Source organism: Perna viridis, chromosome 11 (assembly GCF_037379345.1).
Source record: "Perna viridis isolate PV_CMFRI_1.1 ecotype Kerala chromosome 11, ASM3737934v1, whole genome shotgun sequence".
Lineage (NCBI taxonomy): Eukaryota > Metazoa > Mollusca > Bivalvia > Mytilida > Mytilidae > Perna > Perna viridis.
This window is the reverse complement of record NC_142455.1, coordinates 5,071,227-5,091,672: the sequence shown is the minus strand read 5'-3', so window position 1 is coordinate 5,091,672 and position 20,446 is coordinate 5,071,227. Positions and strand designations below refer to the sequence as shown.

Sequence of the window (20,446 nt, the reverse complement as noted above, 5' to 3'; positions counted from 1 at the left end):
TCATTTTATTCCGAACGATTTTCAGCCGTTTTTGACTTATGTGGTTCCTTTAATATTAGCTAAGAATACAAAGGGGTATATTTCCACTTTATCTAACCTTCATCTTTGTGTCTGTTATTTTAACTGTTAATCACATACATGTAGATCTAGGATACCAGTAAATTCTACAAATTCCCGCCAAAATTCGTCACCGCCCAGTCGCCAAAGGTTTCAGCTAATTGGCAAAAAAATCCGTTCATTTTCAAGTACTTCCAGTGATATTAAGTTTACGACATAATTTTTTTCTTTCGTTAACTTTTTAAACTTAGTAAAAAAATAATATAAAATGAAAAGAAAACATAAATTCAAAGACGAGATTTTTTGTTTCAAGTGCTTCCCTAGAATGATGCTACGCAGAATATTTTAATACCACTCACTTAACCACCAAATGGATTTCTTGAATCATGTATGTTTAGATTTTTTTGCTTTTTAATTTTATTTAACGGAAGTCGTTTAAACTTTTCTCTCGTTAATCCTTGGCTGTTTACAACGAAAACAGATGTCATTTGAATGGAGAATATTTTTATGAATGGAGGAATGTTTTCCTACTTAACGAAAGCGTGGGAATTCTTCGCTTCCACGTGCATTCTTCACGCAGACGTGTGACTCAAAATCTGTCTTGCAAATTATGAAATCTACTCTATCTATACGATACGGTGAGATGACTGAAAAATACACCGGAACACTTGTTTGGTCTTTAGATGAAACTGTTTTCATTTTGCGTCTGAATTTACTTGTGTCTACCAAAACAATCGGTTATAAAGTATTGTCATGACATCTTGCCGTCCGAGATACCACAAAGATACATTCACAGACTGCAAAATAATTAACGTCAAATTTCTAAAATACAAAACTGAAATCGGAAACCACGAGTCATCTCTGGAATGTAATAGAATTGTGTGAATAGATGACAACAAAGCGATAAATCATAGATAATATCTAGAAAACCTATTGTTTTCCTCATGAGAAAACAGACATCGTGTCATCTTTGGCACCATTTCCAGGCAAAGTAGAATTTAAGGGTTCTGTCACAAATGGAGAAATAGAAAGAAGAATCGAATCGAGTGCAATCATATGAAACCTTTTAACACCAGATAATATACTTTTTTGTTTAAAAGTTGAAGTCAGATATATTAGTTTTCGAATTGAAATATAAAACTTACATGCATTTTCCATTAAATTGTCTGGATCTTTAATAATGTATACTCGTTTACATAAAATTAGAAATATTTTCAATACTAAATATGAAAGATCACCTGCTGTAATACTTATCATGTAATTTTGTTTACTTTAATTAATGCACATTTTGTAAAAACATGGATTGTTTATTTTCACCGATTTCACTCCTTTGCGCGAAAACTTTATCTCTTACTATTTGTTTTTCTTTATGTGATCAATAGCTAAGATTACCGCAACAAAACATAGATCAACCATTATTTATTTAGTAGAATTTTATTTAAATTCGTATCAATCAAGAAAGAAAATATTAAAAATCTCTTCATTAGACGGTTCGATTTCTGATGAATCGGTTTTTCTGACCGTTTCGCGTTCCGAAACGTCATTCGAACTCCTTGGGAATACTGTAGGGAATACTCGCGTGAGAGAACTCTCCTGCAATACAGATAATATAAGTTTTGATTGGCAGATAGGGTTTATGGGCTTTTTTATCTACCGTGCATGTTACGATACATGCATTCGCATCAGCATGAAAATAGGCGGAGCTTAGTAATGTAAACAAACATTTCTCATACATACACTGTATAAATTGACGTGCCCTCGAAGTAATTGACTAAATGCACGTGGATGAATGGTATTCACTGGTAAATGTAAAAGAACAGAAAAAAATCGTGTAACTGCAAATTGTGCGTTGTCTCCTGCAGTTTCCGCTGCAAGAGACACATTTCGGAAGAAAGTTTCTCTTAACTTGTTTCTGCAAATTAACATATTCTATGGTGTTAACGGAGGTAAGAATGATTCCGCAGCCGTGTGCCAGCATGACGGAAAATAATAATGTGTTCTCTCAGGGACAACTTGGAATTCCTATGATAAAACAGGAATATACAGATGACTTAGCGGATCAGATGGGAATAGACTTAACAAAAATGAAAAAGAAATCTCGGAAAAGGACCTACAGTAAAACGTTTGATTCTGTATCCGAAGCTTCATCTCATGAAAATTCAAATGACAGTATTTCATCAACTGGCGGAAGCAGCAGTGAAAACAATCCAAAGAAAAAGAAAAAAGGTCAAACCTTCGAGGAAATTCATACCCAAAGAGTTCTGGCAAATGTACGGGAGAGACAACGAACACAGAGCCTGAACGAGGCATTTTCACAATTACGGACAATAATTCCAACACTTCCATCGGACAAACTAAGCAAGATACAGACTTTAAAGTTGGCATCTCGGTATATAGATTTCTTGTACCAGGTTTTACGAAGTGATGACGCTTGTGAAAAAGCCCAGAAAGCTACAAGTTGTAGTTACGTAGAAGATGAAAGACTAAGCTATGCATTTTCTGTATGGCGGATGGAAGGGGCGTGGGCAATGCCTGGACATTGAGCTGCTTAATACTGGTTTACATTCTATGGTAGGTAATGGATGTCTGTCACACAATGTACCATGTTTAATGGGAAGACCCAGGGCCTGGGACGTTCTTAAAACTTCACTGGTGTCTGTCACACAATGTACCATATTTAATGGGAAGTCCCCGGGAAACATTCTTAAAACTTAACTGATGTCTGTCACACATTGTTCCGTGTTTACTTTGAAGTCTCCGGGAGCGTCCCTGAAACTTAACGGATGTACCACAATCTGTCAAATAATATCCAATGTCAAATTCGTTCATTTTGCTTCTTAATACTAGATGTCGTCTCAGAATTAATTTGTCGTGAAATTCCTGAATTTTTGTCTTTTAAAATTGTTTACTTTTAAGAATTGGACCCTCTGAATTATTAATTTAATCTTATAAATATATTCACTATTTAACTTTCTAGACAAGAATTCTGTCTAAAACGATGATAAACTGACCGTCTAAGAAATAACTTGATAAATAGCGAAAATCATTTCATTCTAACATAGCTTTAAATTTAAATTTTATTTTAAGCTTAAAATTTACCTTTATTCTGGCTTAGAACGTCTGTTCACGGCCTTCTGTCGGGTAAAAATAGTTTTGTTGGCCGGGAACGCCACAAAAAAAAATTAAATATAGTTTCATGTAAAGGTATATAAAAAAAAATGAATGAAAAAATGGTACTGCGAAAACACTTTTTTATTTCAATAGTTCAACTACATTTCAATTATGTCATGAACTACACATACAAACGTGTTGATTAATTCAAAAATCTTAAAGAAAAGAAAATTGTATAGCTTAAATTCCTGTACTAAACTCTCAACATTTGAACTGCTGCTGTCAAGTTTAATGAAGTATTAATTTCATTTTTATCTTATCTTAAAATGATCTTCTCATGTTAGGAATTATGCTGATTTTATTTTTTAAAAGATTTCATACGTTTCAAAGTTTGTTTTATAAGTTTATGATAATAAATTTATCCCTGAACTTGGTGAAGGATTTTTTTTGAAAGTTTAACCTCGAAATGACCGCTCTAATATCTCAGTTTACCATGATTTATCACAGAGAACGGAGGCCATATCTGTATCCGTGCTCTACCGACGGATTCTAGATTTTATCAAAAATATATGATAGATATCATAAATATGATAAATAAATATTAATTTGAACCATGATATCGCTAGTATTATTGGATGATTGACTTTCAAATCAAATATTCGGAGGCTTAAACGATGATTAAACTGTGCAGTGCACTTTAACAGAAAATTGTTAAATGTTGAGGTTTTTAAAGGGAAAAACATGATTTATGTATCATTTGTATAGGCCGACCCTTTACAAGAATTAATAATTGTTCAAATGTAAAAGTCATAGGCCAAATAGTAATAAACTGAGCATTTTGAACAACTCATGAAACGTATTTTAATACTAAAAGAATTGAATGGATTCGACAGTAATGATTTAGTGGCACATGTAATTTAAAAAAAAAAAAAATAGACAATAATTAAGCTATTTTAGAACGCAAGGGCAAAACGGGGTATATGACCAATACGTGGAACGTGTCAGTTACGCATTTCAGTTGAATGATGAAATTACACTATAATACTGGTTGAATCATTCGGTCGTAATGATTTCAGTTTTTATGATACTTCAAGAGGAAATTCGAAGGGCAAACTTCTCAAATTTCTTAAGAATAGTTTAATCTAGCAATAAAGTAATTTTTATACAATTTTACTAAACCAAAAATAGATTTGTCTATACATCCTTTGTTCTAGAAGTAATAAACAAATGAATCAATGGTGTAGGATATTAAGAGTCTGGCCTGTGTTGGGGAGTGAAACGTTTTATAATTTGCCGTGACAGATGAGCCACGAACACAAAGAATTTGAATCAGATAACGTTCCTATCTGATACAAGGGGTATATTAATTTATTATGCATCATAGTCATTCATTTGATCAAATTGTGTATTGGACAAATAATTGCTCGTGAAAATGGATTGTCATTTCTTTTATTTCGATACTTTCATCGTAATTGTCCCTTAGACATTTTTGAAAATAGCGATTTCTGTTAAAAATTGGTTAGTATCTGTATTCGTTTGAATATATATAGAACTCAGCCCACCTTACCAATCAAAATAAGATATATAGTTATATATTCTTTATTTCTCCAATAATGAGGAGTTTTTTTAAAAGTTTTTTTTGAATTATTAACTTAAAGTTTACGAAAATTAAAATTAATTTATAAACTACATTGAATAATTCGGTCCATATTATTATTGCAATCGTCGGTGATAATGGTTTTATTTTTATGTTACTACAAGAAGAAAGTCAAATGGCAAAACATTTGTGGATAAATGTTGTAAGATGGAAGATATTACAGTCACGAAACTACATTATAGCTATGTCATTGTTTATATATGTATATTTAAAAGAGCTAACCAACAGCTATTTTATAAAGAAAAGGTTAAGGAAGTTTACGTACAAAATAATAGCCGTAATAATAAAAAAGTCTTATATTGATTTGCACTAACCATATAATAAAAAGATATTGTTTAATACTACATAATTTCATTGTTTCGAACGTAATATCTGATTTGTCGGAATTGAAGCAGAGCTAGCACCCCACTGTTCATCGCCAGGTTTCACACCTTTACGGTTTTGATGTTTGTTGATACGAAACTGATGGCTAGTGATAATTAGTTAGTTCTGCTTAATGCACAGTTGTGTAATATGGTCTACTGGTCTTTTCAGAAAGCACATCTGGTATTAAGATATTTAGATAATAAATTATCACGGTAATGCGCTTAGCTAATAGCAAAACTAATGCTTTTAGGAAATATTTATGACTTCTTGCATTTTTTGACAGACGTTTTATTTTTATATTCAAACAGATGATTAAAAGACAAAATGCTTTTTAAACGTACAATGTACTTGTAACCTAAACTAATGACCAGTAATTACTTAAAATGATCAGATGATATACAAACTGTAAAAAAACATTTCAGTTATCATTAATAAGAAATTGTACACGAGTTTTTCGTAAAATAAGTATAGAAGTCTGAACTCGCGAATGAACATTATGGTTCAGAATATCTTTTTGTTCTTCTCATATAGTTTTTGTTTTCGGTGTTCCGTCTTCGTTGTTTATGTAAATATAGAGTTATATTGACATTGTAATAAAGTTCTGTACACGTTTCTATTATCATCCGTTTTTCTATCTAGACTGGAGTCTGCTTTCGTCACTTCTCATGGACTATTTATTACAAAAAAACATTGTCAAGTTCTCATGGACTATTTATTACAAAAAAACATTGTCAAGTTCGCAGTAAGTTCTCATTTTCACACGATTGTTATGACTGGATAAGCCACGTTTTATAATTATTGTTTTACCCAAACTTAATGAATACAACACGACATTCTACGGTCAGACTACATACTTCTACCGTTACTTTTAGTGAACGACTATTTGTAATACATGAAAGAGAAATTGCTTTTGCATTTTCAAGCTTTTTCTTTGGCAAACTTAAGTGTCGTTATGATCGGAGATCCTTAAACATCTGTGAGAAGCATCAAACCGAGGACGCACATTTGTTAAAGTAGTTATTATTACCCTGACAAAACGCATCGCGTGTTGAATATATCATCACGATGATGAATTTCGTATTCTCCCACAAACTTGTAATGGCAAATACTTATTAAACATTCAACAGATCCAGACCTGAGTTAAGAGCAATAAATATCATACGACTCTTCCAAGAAACGATCTATTTTCTTTTGCTGTTTGCAAAATGGTCGTTCCTTAATCAAGTTTAATCATTGGTCTTGACTTTATAAACTATATAAAGTCACAGTCTCACAAAAAATTGTTCCACGTCGATTTCATCTTTTTTCATACTGGTGAAAATGCTTCTTTCCAGATTGTTCTGAAAAGAAAAGAAAAAGAAAAGATTTCTTGCAAATCTTTGAGATTGTGTGTCACGCGCATGCTTAAACTGTGTATTTCGTTTCTTATTCGAGAAGCGATTTTAAATATCACTATTGTTTTACATTTTAGGTACCAGTCTTTATAAAAATCAGACAGGAGGTGATTCAGGTTAAAAACCCATCGAATTCAGTTTTATTTCTTGTTTAGAAACAGTTATTGTTCACATAACAAGTCTTAGTTTTTCATTTGGTTGTTGCGCTTTTGAGATAAAAATGTTATAGATTGTACATGAAATTGACACTATGGCCGTCGTCATGATCTCGTTGATCGTTATGGTGTATCCATCTGCACCAGGAAAACTTATTTATTCAACGTGTCATAGTTTCCTTTTTCTCTTTTGTCCGCCCCGGACTTGACTTTTTATGAGCAACTCGGTGGGTGTTTCTAGAAAAGCAGAGGTCGCTTTCCCTACCGGTGTACCTGGTTCATGCTCCCAGTTTTTAGTGGAGTCCGAGTTGCTCATTTGCTGTTGTTACTTTGTATGTATGATTTTTGTTACTTTATGTTTTTTGTTGTGTATGTCTGTTTTTTATGTATGGTCTTTGACCCTGGATTACATTCTTTTGATTACCGCTATAACCTTGGTTCCCTTGATTACTCTTACCAGAGTTATTGTCCTGATTTGGTTTGATTTTTGTTTTTGTTTAAGTGTTAGATGACGGTATGTTTTTTCTAAAAAATGCAGATCTGAATAAGAAAATGATTATTGTAATGTAAACATATAGCTTATGTAGACTGGAAAACCATCGTTTGTTTGATGGGTTTTTCTACACCGTGAACCACTTTACCATTGGCACTCTCTGAACTTTATATGGACTGGTACCTAATTATATGCACGTACATAGTTTTTTTGTTTTTGTTTTTCAAGTATTTGTTGCTTTAGCCATTTGATGACTATTTTAAGGTGTGCAAGTAATGAAAAGGGTCACAATATGATGAGAGATTACTTCTTGAAGCACGTGTTTTTTTTCTATTAACCATAACCAAGTCATGGGGGTGCTGTTTTTTTAGGCTTTCTAAAATCATTCGTTTTTGTTAACAGGATGACAGTGGTTATAGGAATGAATATTGTTGTAACCAAAGTTTTTTTTTATATTCATGTAAAGCTGTACATATCGTGGTCTCATAACGAATACTAAATCGACACCATACTTGAAAACTAGTAATGATGTTCTCCGCATACCACAGGCTTTAAAATCTTAAGCTTTCCATGACATTTCTTTAGTACTCATGAATGCAATCTTTTTCTTTCTTTCAGATTTTAGTCTACAGTGGATGTCTTTAATAAAATGGCGACCCTTCGCCATGGCAACGGACCAAACTCATATGACACTGTAAGTGCTGTCGAGTGATGTCATCATTCTGCAGCTCGGGTCGTTGAATTGCTGGTTCCAGAAACCAAGTGACTATCGGATTTCCTCAAGATGATCAAAGGAAAAACTGCTGGTTTAAATATACTTTTTACTTAATTTCATTACTGTATCGTTGTGTCATTTTTGACTTGTTAATATATTTCTCTCCCGTTGATTGACCAAAACCTTTGACCCTTCGACCAATAACCATTGACTTCCTTTATCATCGGTGCGCAAGTGCATATTATTGTCACAGTCATGATGTGTGGATGAATTCGTTTTATTTTATTATTATCCTGTTTTGTATGAGATTGCAGGTTTTGTATAATTTATTTTTAATACACATGATCTATTTATTTTTTTCTTATTATGCAAAACATCGAGAGAGAGAGAGAGAGGAAATCATAATTCCAGAAAAAAAACATTGCACAGAGGGATAAAATAATTCTATACTATAAAACAAATGAAAACAACTGAAAAAAAAAAACAAAAACAACGAAAATACTCATACAAAACACATGAAAATCGAAAAGAAAATTCTAAGGTAAAGAGTCGTTGTATACTATATTCTATAAAACAAATGAAAACAACTGAAAAAAACATCGAAAAATACACATACAAAACACATGAAAATCGAAAAGCAAATTCTAAGGTAAAGGGTCGTTGTATACGATAAAATTATAGACACTAACTTAACAAACATACACGTTAAAAGAAACAAAATTACAGAAAAAGAACTTTCAAAAGCCGTGGCTATATTGTATCAGCAGAAAGAGGACCGGATTGAAATCAATTGATTAGCTCTGTGAATCTTTCTTGATCAGTCTCTTTTGATGAGAAATTCCCTTTTCGGAATCTGATCGATTAGTGTTACATTTATTTTAAAAATCTTTAAAAAAAAATTTTTCGTTGACTATTTGTTTCAAAATGGACAAGAAATATTTCAGAGGTTTACCATTAGTCCAGACTAGTAAACAACAGGACAGTGTAGTATCCGACCACTGTTAAATAGAAATCGATCGTTTTTACTCATCAAAATCAATCATTGATCAGTTTGATAAATAAGACTAGTGTTTGATTATCACAGTTTATTAATCAGTTACTGTTGGATATTTGACTGATAAGTGATCGATGGAATGACTGATAAGTGATCGATGGAAAACCATGATAATCATTGTGTTATGTAAATACCTTTTTTATTGTTGTCAATCATCGGGCTACATGTCCTTGATAAGAAAAGTTACTGCATTTACATGAAAGCATAAAACATTAATTTTATGATAACACTGGCACAGGAAGACCATTTACTCAACGACAGTACAAGTCTGTGGCCCTCATAGAAAACATGAACAGGAAGAACAATTAAAATTAAATATGCCCCTCAAGAAAAGCATGAACAGGGAGAATGTGTATTCATTTTAGGTATGTTGATTCCATCCTTTAAATTGTTTGATACACCTCAGTTTTAAGTCTTTGTCTGAATTTTCTTTTTTATGTTCATTGTGATGTTTGGTGCGTCATACCACTTAAAGTCGGACCAAAAGCTAAATCGGAGAATGACAGCATTTTTTTTCTCAAGATCTAAAACAGTAAAAAGTATTTTTCATGTAAAAACATCTGATATGAAAAAGGTGTTGAAAATTGGCACCGAATGCAATTTCTATAATAATTTGTTAAATAAAAAAAAAAAACGAACAGAAACGAAACAAATAGCAGATACTACACTCATAGAGACTGTTAAGCACGATTTTAGCCTTTTTTTTTGTTCAAGTACAATATCGACATGGCACAGGTGCAAGTACATACTCATATAAATTCTAAAACTCCGTTATAATCACCATTTTTTGTTTGTATAACAGTAACTCTCGCCAATAATGCACAATATTATTTTTTCACAATAAGCATAAAATCTCCCGAGATAAGTACGAACCCTTAAGAATTTTCTGACATCATTTTCGTAATTACACATTAAAGTAAAGCTTTGAGAACTCTTTAGTGTTAGGGATTCCTAAACCCATCTGGCAAGAGAACGCTTCTTTTGAACTAGAATGAAAGTAAGCGTGCTCACGTATTTTTGTTGAAGAATTTTTATACTTGATACAAAAACCTCCGTAGTTGTCGAATTTTCTACATTTCTTTTCGTCAATATGTTCAAAGCTGGCATTCCTGTTTAGGCTGTGGGTAAACGAACCGAGAATTACGTTTAATTGCTCCAGACAAGAAAACTTCAAAAATATAAAACAAAATAACATTCTGTTGAAAGCAAGTTTCCTGTAATACTTGGAAATGCACGTAAAATAAAATATCATTATGTTGAAAGCTTACTTTTCACATACCCGTAAGGGATAATTAAGTTGCACGGCATGATATAGCTAATGACATAAGAAATTCGGTTATATTATACAGGGCTTTAATATACATCGTCTGTACATAGCTTTGATTTTCTATATATGGACGAAAATCCTTATCTTATTATATTTTTTCTCGTATCTTGAAGTGGAGATCAATTTACATGTAGACAAACGCTTTGGATGAAAAAGACGACAAAACATTATGTCGAGAATTATTCTCTGACATCGCGACAAAGTTATCTTGAACATGATATGCCAAACTACAGGCTGAAAGTTTTATCGTCATTTTATCGATGTATCGAAGTTTTAATTGAAGCATAGAAATTCCAAATTGACATTAAGATGTCAAAAATTTAATAAGCATGTGCTAATCAATATATTATCGTTTGAGAAATTTCAATCTGGCGAAATCAGGTTGCCATCATACCAAGAGAAGATAAATCGGGTATTTCAATTATCCAATCAGATTGAGTTATCAAATTCCAACTCGATCGATAATTGGTCAAAGAATGCATCATGACGTATACTTACATAACAGTACGTTGCTGATTATTCAATACAATTTACACCCGTACGACATATCAAGCAATTCTTGGTATTGCTTCACTGAGCTACGTGTAATAAAATTAAGTGATAATTTCTGTCCGTCGCGGAACCGGTTGATGACGGTATCCGATTTAAGTAGGTTGCAAAACGTTAACTTAGTTGTAGGAATATGCATGGTAGTGCATGTAACATTCGACTCTCCAAGAAAACAAAAATTACAAATAAATAAGAAATATAAAAAAAGGTAAAAATCGACTACTACGCCAATAATAATTTAAGCAAAAGGTGGAGGTGCCGGGCTTTTATTCTTGGAAAAAAATATGATTATAAAGTTTAGCAAAAACAATAATTACTCAACAATGGACAAAAAAGCATGATTCGGAATAAATTATATCTCCTTCATTCCTTGTCAATGTAGATTTACAAATAAATCAACTCCGCTGCTGCTGAAAGACAAATAAAAAATCCCACTCAACCCTAACCTCCCAGAAAAAGTGTATGTGGCTAACAAGTAAAATCCAGTGAACTGTTGAAGTTTATTAGTCGTTCAGTACAATCCACCAACCAGACAACTACGAATGCTTGTTTTTAACTTCATTTACAATGCCATGTTATGATAGTGGAATGTTTTTTCTGTATTGTTGTTTTTCCATTAACTGTGACACATTTAAACAATATTGTCTAGACTCTGTGTCCTCAGATAACGTACACGTAAAATGCCCTGTTACATGTATATAGCATATTACTGATATACCGCCTTCCATTCTAAATTAGATTTTTATCAAAATAACTTCCATGATTTAAATTGATGAGATCATTATTTCTACAAGTGAATTTTTTATTATTCCATACATAATTGTGTGAGCCTGGATTGTTTACAGCAAGTTAAATAGGTAACCTGGACATTTAAGATCGTGAACAAAGAAAGTTGCAAACAAAAGGTGTATTTTTTCTTGACAATTGCCCAGCTATAACTCTATCTATAATAAAAAGGAACGGACTTGGTGAAACGACAAGACGCCTTTGATTCCAGATGTCTTAGAATTATTCTGAAGACCAAATGGTGGGAACGAAGGCATAACATTGACTTCCATGAGCTCAGAGAACAGCCATATGCCTCAACACTACTCATGAGGAATCATCTAAAATGGTTTGGTCATATGATGAGGAGGGGAAATGAAAGTCCCTTAGCAAATGTATGATTGGGACCTTACATCTGTCTGTGGCAAAAGAAAGCAATGATGGCAATGACAGTTACATGGTGAAACACAACAAATGCACCAGCGTATGGTGAAATAATGTATACCCAAATACAAAATAGTTATTCAGAGGTCACCTTAATGTCTGCGACAAGTGTAAACACACCTTTAAGTCAGCCCTGAAAGACCCTGACAACAAAAGTAATAAATTCCACGATAAACATAACGATGATATTTAGTAGGAGGTTTATCAGGTAATTAACTATATTCCCCGAAGTTGATTATTTTACTCGCTGTAACTGGTTTTAAGGCTTCCCTATAACTCTTCCATTCAACTAAATACAGAAAGTAGAATGTCGACTAAAAAGTGTTGAGTATAGATCATCCATGCAGAGACTGTAAAGATCATCCATGCAGAGACTGTATAGATCATCCATGCAGAGACTGTATAGAACAACTGTAATAAGTTTAATGTTTAAGTATAAAAAATACTTTATTACTGAAAAAAAAAATAAATTCAAGGTACATGTATGTACATATACAACGCTTCTATTAAAAACAGGACTTTGCCGGGGAACAGGGACGATGCTTTACTGTTTAACATTGCAACACAATTTATGACTTTCGTAATAATGACATGATTGGAAATGAGGATGCATTTCTAGATGCCCTGGGTATCATGTCTTTACAAAATGTCTTCAATCTAAGCTTTCTGCCGGAGAAGTCCACCAACCCCCTATATATGTATAAATTCATACAATTATTTAGATCTCGTAAGTTGAAAGAAAGTTCATATCATTGGTAAATATACCACCTCTTGATGTATATATGTCGTCGACTATATGATGGTGTCAAGACATTGGTCAGTGAATATAGTATATGTCGTCGACTATATGATGGTGTCCAGACATTGGTCAGTGAATATAGTATATGTCGTCGACTATATGATGGTGTCCAGACATTGGTCAGTGAATATAGTATATGTCGTCGACTATATGATGGTGTCAAGACATTGGTCAGTGAATATAGTATATGTCGTCGACTATATGATAGTGTCAAGACATTGGTCAGTGAATATAGTATCGTGATTTATTAGTCCACTGTGTCTTAACTTTAAATTTGTTTGTTAACATTTTATTTTGTCCGCACACTGAATAAATTGACAACAGAAATATTTGGAAATGAACGCCTCATGTTAACTCTGCCCTTAACATTTAAATAGAGAAATGGTGGTGAAAATTTATTGTAGTAAAAATAAAGCGACTGTGTTATGTCCTCCCTGCACAGCACAGCACAATTTACTAATAGGAACTTTTAGAATTGCTTTGTATAGAAAACGTTTTTTTTTACGGTAGAAAATTCTTAATTAAAACCAAATGTATTTCTTTAACGTTAAAAGAAGCTTCATTCATTAATCCCTATACAAAAAACTAAAAAAAAACGACACAATATTGCAACTATTAGCAATAATATATAGGTAATTCATTCCATGTGCCGGTAAAATGCACGTGTAAACAATTAATAGGCATAACATTTAAGATTTTGGCACAAGAGTTTGGTAAACATATTGGAATCATTAACTAGATCGCGTGGCCATGAAAACTGAGAAAAAAGAATGTTTTAGCAGTCATATATTCTAAAAAGTTATGTCTTCATCAGAACATTGGTATGAATGAATTTATATTTTTAAAGTTAGTTTGATGCATACACAGCATTAGAAAACTTAATTTACGTCATTCATGGTTCTTTTAAGTGGGTTATCATCCATTTCAATCAGATGGTAAAAATGTACACCGGAGAACAGTTAAATGCGATTTGTTGTAAAAAAAAAATGGCGAACCACCGGTACATGTATGTAAAACATTATATGGCTTAAGTAGACAGACAGACGCTTCAAAACCTAAGCCCCGAAAGGTGGAAACCGCAATTAGGTTCGAGAAATTCACACGAGATCATATCCTTCTGTGAAAAAAAAAACGATGTCAAAAGTTTCATATATTCAACGTGAAGTTTTTATAATTAGTATAAATGTTACACTGACCACATTGCTCTTTTGAAAATCATAAGCACTTTAACTCAGTTGGAGCTTCGAAAACTGACATGATTAAAACTGACCATAATGAAATATGACTTTAGCAGTGAGAACCGAATGTCCCTCAATCAAAATGCCAGAGCCACAAGAAAGAAAATAGAAAGGCGTCAAGAGCAGTACCGTCATTACAACAAATCATATTAAATAAATATACAGTGTAGTCATAACGGGTCAATGTGGCTTGTTTTGTAAACACTGCTCCCTTCTCCAATTATTTTATCCGCATATAGAATGTAAACGATTTCTTATTATTGCAAACCAGACAGTCATTCGGCCAGTCCCAAGAGGAAAATTAATACTTCAATTACGATCACAGTACTGTTTATCAGTGCGGTTTATTGCAAATCAAAATCCTTACGGGTTAAAGTAAATACCCAGTCGTGTAGGAACATGATTAGCAGCTTTAACGCATATACAATGCATAAAAAAACGCACACAATAAGAGACATACATGAATAAAATCCTTACAGTGCACGTGACCAATGTGGGTATCATTTTCGAAATTCTAAAGAGCAACAACACTGGACAGAGCATTCCTGTCTGCGTTTAAAAGAACTAGTGAGTCACAGGTTCCACCTCTATTGTACAATCTCAGGTGTTATACGGTTTGATTAAGAAGGGGTAAAAAATTGTCATAATTCAGTTTTTCTGTAAATCCAAAATCTTTTTGACAATCTCGCTGAGTTGCAGCCGAATTCTGACGTCGTATTGAATTGAATGTTTTTGAATTTATTATCAATTTATCGTAAAATATATACCTTTTCATGAGACATTATGTGGGCCAGAAGAGCAGAACTATTGGTTCATGATCAATTTCGCATTGTACTGTATAGCAAATGTGTCGTGCGCTTCTTTATTGCAGACATAATTATTCTCATTCAGAACTAAATTGGTTATAGTACATGTACTAGTCACGGCCTATACAATTTGTCTCCACAATAGAGAATAAAGAAAACTACCAATTATGTCAAAATGAATAGTATGCGATATAAAGGTAGTGATTCTGATGATAGAAAGTTGCACTTTATATGTTTAATAATGAAAAACACAACATTATAAAACGGAGCGAAAAAGAGAAAAAAAACAAGTACTATCTTTTAAAAAAAGATAGCCGACGCAGTAGAATTTTGTTCTTTTTTTAAGTTTCTACATTCCTTTCAAGAAAATAACACGTGGCACGCAATGTCAAATTTTCGACTGTATTTTCGAACGTAATTTCAAAATTTCGATAAAGTTTTTTTCTAACGCCTCTAAGTTAGCAGTATTTGGCCAATCGGGAAACATAATCGCGATCATTTGATTTGCGTTTCCTTAGAAGAGCGTCCTTAAGGTCAAAGGCTAAAAAGCGAAACTATACCGACTGCGTCGGAAAAATGGAGAAAAGTATATCAAGTTATAAAAAGTATCACAGCTTATGTCCTCCCCACTGTTTTCCTGTCATTCTTTATTCACACTATAACAAAAAATTATAGAATCCTTTAACACCATATGATGTAACGGATTTTTATAAAATAATGGATATTGGTAAAATTGGAACATATACACTGCGTCCTTAACTTGTTTTGTAGACACTGTCATGTGTCACCTGTACAATATTTCTTGTTTATAGAACAAATGAAAAAACCTTTTTTCATGAAAAGGAATGACTGCTTTACCTATTGACTCGACTCAACCAAGAAATGGATTATACCATCATAGCGTGTTTATGTTGTTACAAGTACCATCATCATTAGCTTAATTAATGTATTATACATGTGGAAATAATTACAGAATATTACAACTTAATGACTAAACTACAGTGGTTTGCTGGCAAACTAACACTTTCATGTTTATATGTACCAAGTGCCAAACATTTACTTTTTATGTCAGAGAGGAAAATTAAAGGGGGTATCTGGGTCGAACAGACTTAATATGCAAAAAAAACAATTAAAAACATAGAAAAATAAAATACAAATTCGAAGACCCAATGATATTATATGTACACTTGTATAAAAGACGACGTCGTGTATGTTACAGTGTTACTGACAGTCTCGTACGATATTAGAAATTAAATAATCACTAGAACGACCAGAGGACTCTTACCCTAAAGGTGCATCTGGTCCATGCTCCAAATATTTGTGGAGTCCGAATTGCTCATTTACTTTTGTTTCTTTGTATGTGTTATTTTTGGTTATTCTGTGTTCTTTTTTGTGTATGTCTGTTTTCAAGGTCTGGCCTTTGTCCGTGGGTTATTCTTTTGGCTTCCATTAGAATCTTGGTTCCCTTGATTACTCTTTCTACATGATAGCATTTATATTCGGTTTAAAATTATTGAAATTTTAATGAAAGCTGTGGCTGACAAAACTTGATGATCATTGTTTTCGTTAAATTACGATGGTCGTTGTTGTTTTTGACCTTGGTGCTTACTGTTGTCATTGAATCTCAATGTTTGCTGTTTGAATCTTAATGGTCGCTGTGGCCTTTGAATCCTGGTGGTTCCTCTTGCTGTCGAATGTTGATTTTCACTGTTCCTATTAAACCTTGTCAACTGCTCTTGAAGTTGAATGCTTCTAGTCGCTGTTGCTGTTGAATCCTGGTGGTCGATCTTCGATGTTTATGGTCTCTCTTGCTGTTGAATCCTGGTGGTTGTGCTCTTGCTATTGAATGTCCATTGTCGCTGTTGCTGATTCCTGGTTGTTACTCTTGCTGTTGACTGTCTATGGCCGCTTATGCCGATTGCTGGTTGTTACTCTTGCTGTTGACTGTCTATGGCCGCTTATGCCGATTGCTGGTTGTTACTCTTGTTGTTGACTGTCTATGGCCGCTTATGCCGATTGCTGATGGTTGCTGTTGAATGATTATGATCGCTGCTGCTGTTGGATCCTATGTTGAAAACAAAAAATAACCAATATAATATGTTACAAAGCTTAATAAAACGAATCTGTTTGTGCATCATTTTGTAAAAGTTTTAAAGCATTTCCATGACTTAATCACTTCAACATGGTTAATGATTTAAAAAAAAAGGAATCAATGTGAATTTAACTCAATCCTTTTTTATTAATAGAACTCGACATTTCCTTTTACATTTAACTCTCAATAAATATAATGGAATAAATCTGTTATAGAAATATTTACATAATACTATACCGCACATTTTCTATGTTTCAGTTGTTACTACTCTTTTTGTTTTCCATCCCCTTCAGAGTCTTTTTCTTGCTTCTCATTTACTTTTTTCCTACATTCAATTACCGAAAAAAGCAGGTCACCTGATATTAATTGAATACTTCTTCATTTTGACTACAGAAATTACTTCTTCCTATTAATATACATGATTGTGTATATCCATACAGACAAATACTGTAAATTTAAATATCCCTAAACTTTCTAGGGATTATACATAATCCCTGACCAGCAATAGATCCCATCCAGTATAGGGATTATACATTGTAACTGAATTGTCATGGAATGTATATTGTTCGCTTTTATATGATGTGTAAACACCAACAATATGACAGTACTACAATATTTGTTATTTTATTTTATTTGAGAGGGGAAAATAACATGTAAGTACGTGTTTAATGACGTTTCTGAATTTATATTTGCATAGTTTTAAAGGAAAACTATTATAATATGTCTTTAAAAGAAAAGAATAAAAAATGCTTAATATATATTACTGAATCCAAATTTATGCAATCCATTTGCCCATCGTGTAGAACTTGGAGACATATTGTTTTTCCACCGCAGTCGGTATAGTGTCGCTTTTTACCCTTTGACTTTAGGGAAGCTCTTCTATGGAAATGACTGATCACAATTATGTTTCCCGATTGGCCAAATACTGCTATACTTAGTGTCGTCGAAAAAAATGTATCGAAAATTTGAAATTGCGTTCGAAAAAAAAAAAGAATCGAAAATTTGACATTGCGTGCCATGTGTTGTTTTCTTGAAAGAAATGTAGAAACTTAGAAAAATAACAAAGTTTTACTGCGTCTTTTTTTTTAAGATAGTGCTTGATATAATTCTTCTTTGTGCCGCATTTCTGTACGCGTAAGTCTTCAAAAACGGCTGAAAGATTTAAAGGCACTTTCGAAAAACAAATAGATCATCATTTGGAGTAGTGTATGAACACGTTGCAAACATTGCAAGACTGGCCCGTTTCAAAAGACATTGTTTAAAGACATAATGGGGAAATCGCTTAGAGTCGTGACATTATATAAAATAGGTCACCACAATAGAATTTGGTCAGGTATATTATAACACCTCGGACCTACATCCTCAGTCTATATATGTACCCTATACACCATTCACCCCTTGTATAGAATAACACCTGCAAACAGTGATAAAATTCGAAACCGGAAACATTCGATGTAATTTCTTATAACAGTTTTATTTTATATCGTTCTGGTGAAGTTTGTGCAGCTTAGTTTTGACATAGCAACAGTTGTTGGGAAACATTATAGCAATTGAAAAAGCCGTTAGAATCGTTTGATGGAGCACTTTATTTTCTATTTTCGTTTGAAATATGAGCCCACTTATTCAAAGGATCGTGGTCATGGATATGGGTTAAGAAATAGCATTTTAAGTGAAAGCGAATTGAAATCGACATATATTACTAATGGAAAATAAAACTAAGAAATTCTCACTTTCTGGAGCACACGTGTTAATGAAAAATAAATTGAAGAGCAGCAGCGTAAAAAGATGGACTTAATGTAGTATTTCGTCGTTGTATAATTTGTTGTCTAATGTTTTCAGGCTCAAAATATAATGCCTACATCATATATGAGTTGAATGGCAATTACATTTTTTTACATTTTGCACATAAAGAAAGAAATCGATTTTTTTCATTTCCTGTCATGAAGAATAAAAAAGATTAAAAACCTCCGGGTTTCCAATTATGTTTTGGCTCATTACAAACTCCTGTCACATTTACTGTCACAACAGAAAACAACCTTAATTAAGATAAATGTTCTTATTAATCTAGTATTGACACATCTAGGTTTTGACAATGAAAATGAAAAAAATGTATGGATTGTGTGTGTCTTACAGTACTGTATTTTATCTATTAACGCTCCCTGTAATCATCTCCTAAGCAAAGATAAAATACAAAGGTTAACACACGCAATTACTCTACCAATACAACTGATCACAGTGGCGGATCCAGAGTTTTATGTAGGGGGGGGGGCAAAGAAATTTCTTTACAGGATCACCGTTGAGGATCACGAAGTGAGTATTTTTTCATGAGTTAACACACACAATTTTTCGACATTTTTTTTCTAAGGGGGGAGCCGCCCCCATCCCTTAATCCGCCACTGGAACATTTAGTATTCATCGGTCAAAAATACGGTAATCAATACATAATTTATATCAATCGAACACTTAACTTTATCATTCAGTGACTTTAATGAGTACAATTGAATTGCATGTTTTTTTTTTATTATACTAACTAAATGATCGGTAACGATATTTTCTGGCATTCAATATTCAGGAATATTAAAAAAAGTAAGAATGATAATTATAATTATAGTTTATTCTGCAATACAATTTAAAAAAAAAAGTCACGTATTTTAAAGATAATTCTATCGGCGACATTTCCAAAAGTAATTTTTAATCAATATAATCGATCGAACTCTTCTAGGATTTCGATCGCTGAAAACTGTAAAGCTAATCAATTGATCACTTTTAGTGTTCGAATGGCGACAGATGATCAACTTTACATTTACATGTAGATATTAGAAAAAAAATAAATGACTTTTCAATCACATGAAGTTTCAGAGTTGATAAGTTTCAATTTAGTTTCGAAATTAATATAATTAATTAATTAAAAATTTGAATAATTTTTCCCACGACCGCTAAACCATGAAAAGTTTTCATAATTTTCCCATGGATATTAAGTATAATCAGATATTATTTTTGCGATTTTCATTTTTGACATAAACAGCTTATTTTATCAAGTACTTGTCTTCTTATCGGCGATATATTTTCAGAAAAAGCATCTCAAATTGGTGTCGGGCAAACATACTGGGCAACCACCGGTGCGATATCAAATTTACTTGTTAATAAGCCGTGAGAAAATGTATCGTTTTCAAAATTTATTTTAATATCAAATTGGAGTAATAAAAGAGCGATAGAGATAAGGTTTTGTTGAGTGTACGGTTTTAGGAGGTTATCTTGTTTTGGTGATAACGAGTGTTAGATGTGGAGAAAAATAAGGAATTTAAGTGATATATTTGAGAGCCAACTCAGCGGGCTGTCACAGCCCTGTAAATTAAACAACTGCTTGTTCCTTAAACTTTGATTAAAATCTGAAATTGTTGTTTAACGAGTCAACTACTTGGCA

General features: G+C 32.8%; 1 protein-coding gene across 1 annotated transcript; it reads left to right on the top strand.

Annotated features, from left to right (window-relative positions):
- The first annotated feature begins 1,830 nt into the window (after positions 1 to 1,830).
- LOC148602428 (uncharacterized) lies at positions 1,831 to 8,301 on the top strand. The gene is made up of 2 exons (XM_088553047.1): positions 1,831 to 2,628; positions 7,852 to 8,301. Exon 1 carries the CDS (start codon positions 1,989 to 1,991, stop codon positions 2,598 to 2,600), a length of 612 nt encoding a protein of 203 aa, XP_088409173.1. The 5' UTR covers positions 1,831 to 1,988; the 3' UTR covers positions 2,601 to 2,628; positions 7,852 to 8,301.
- Positions 8,302 to 20,446: the final 12,145 nt, after the last annotated feature.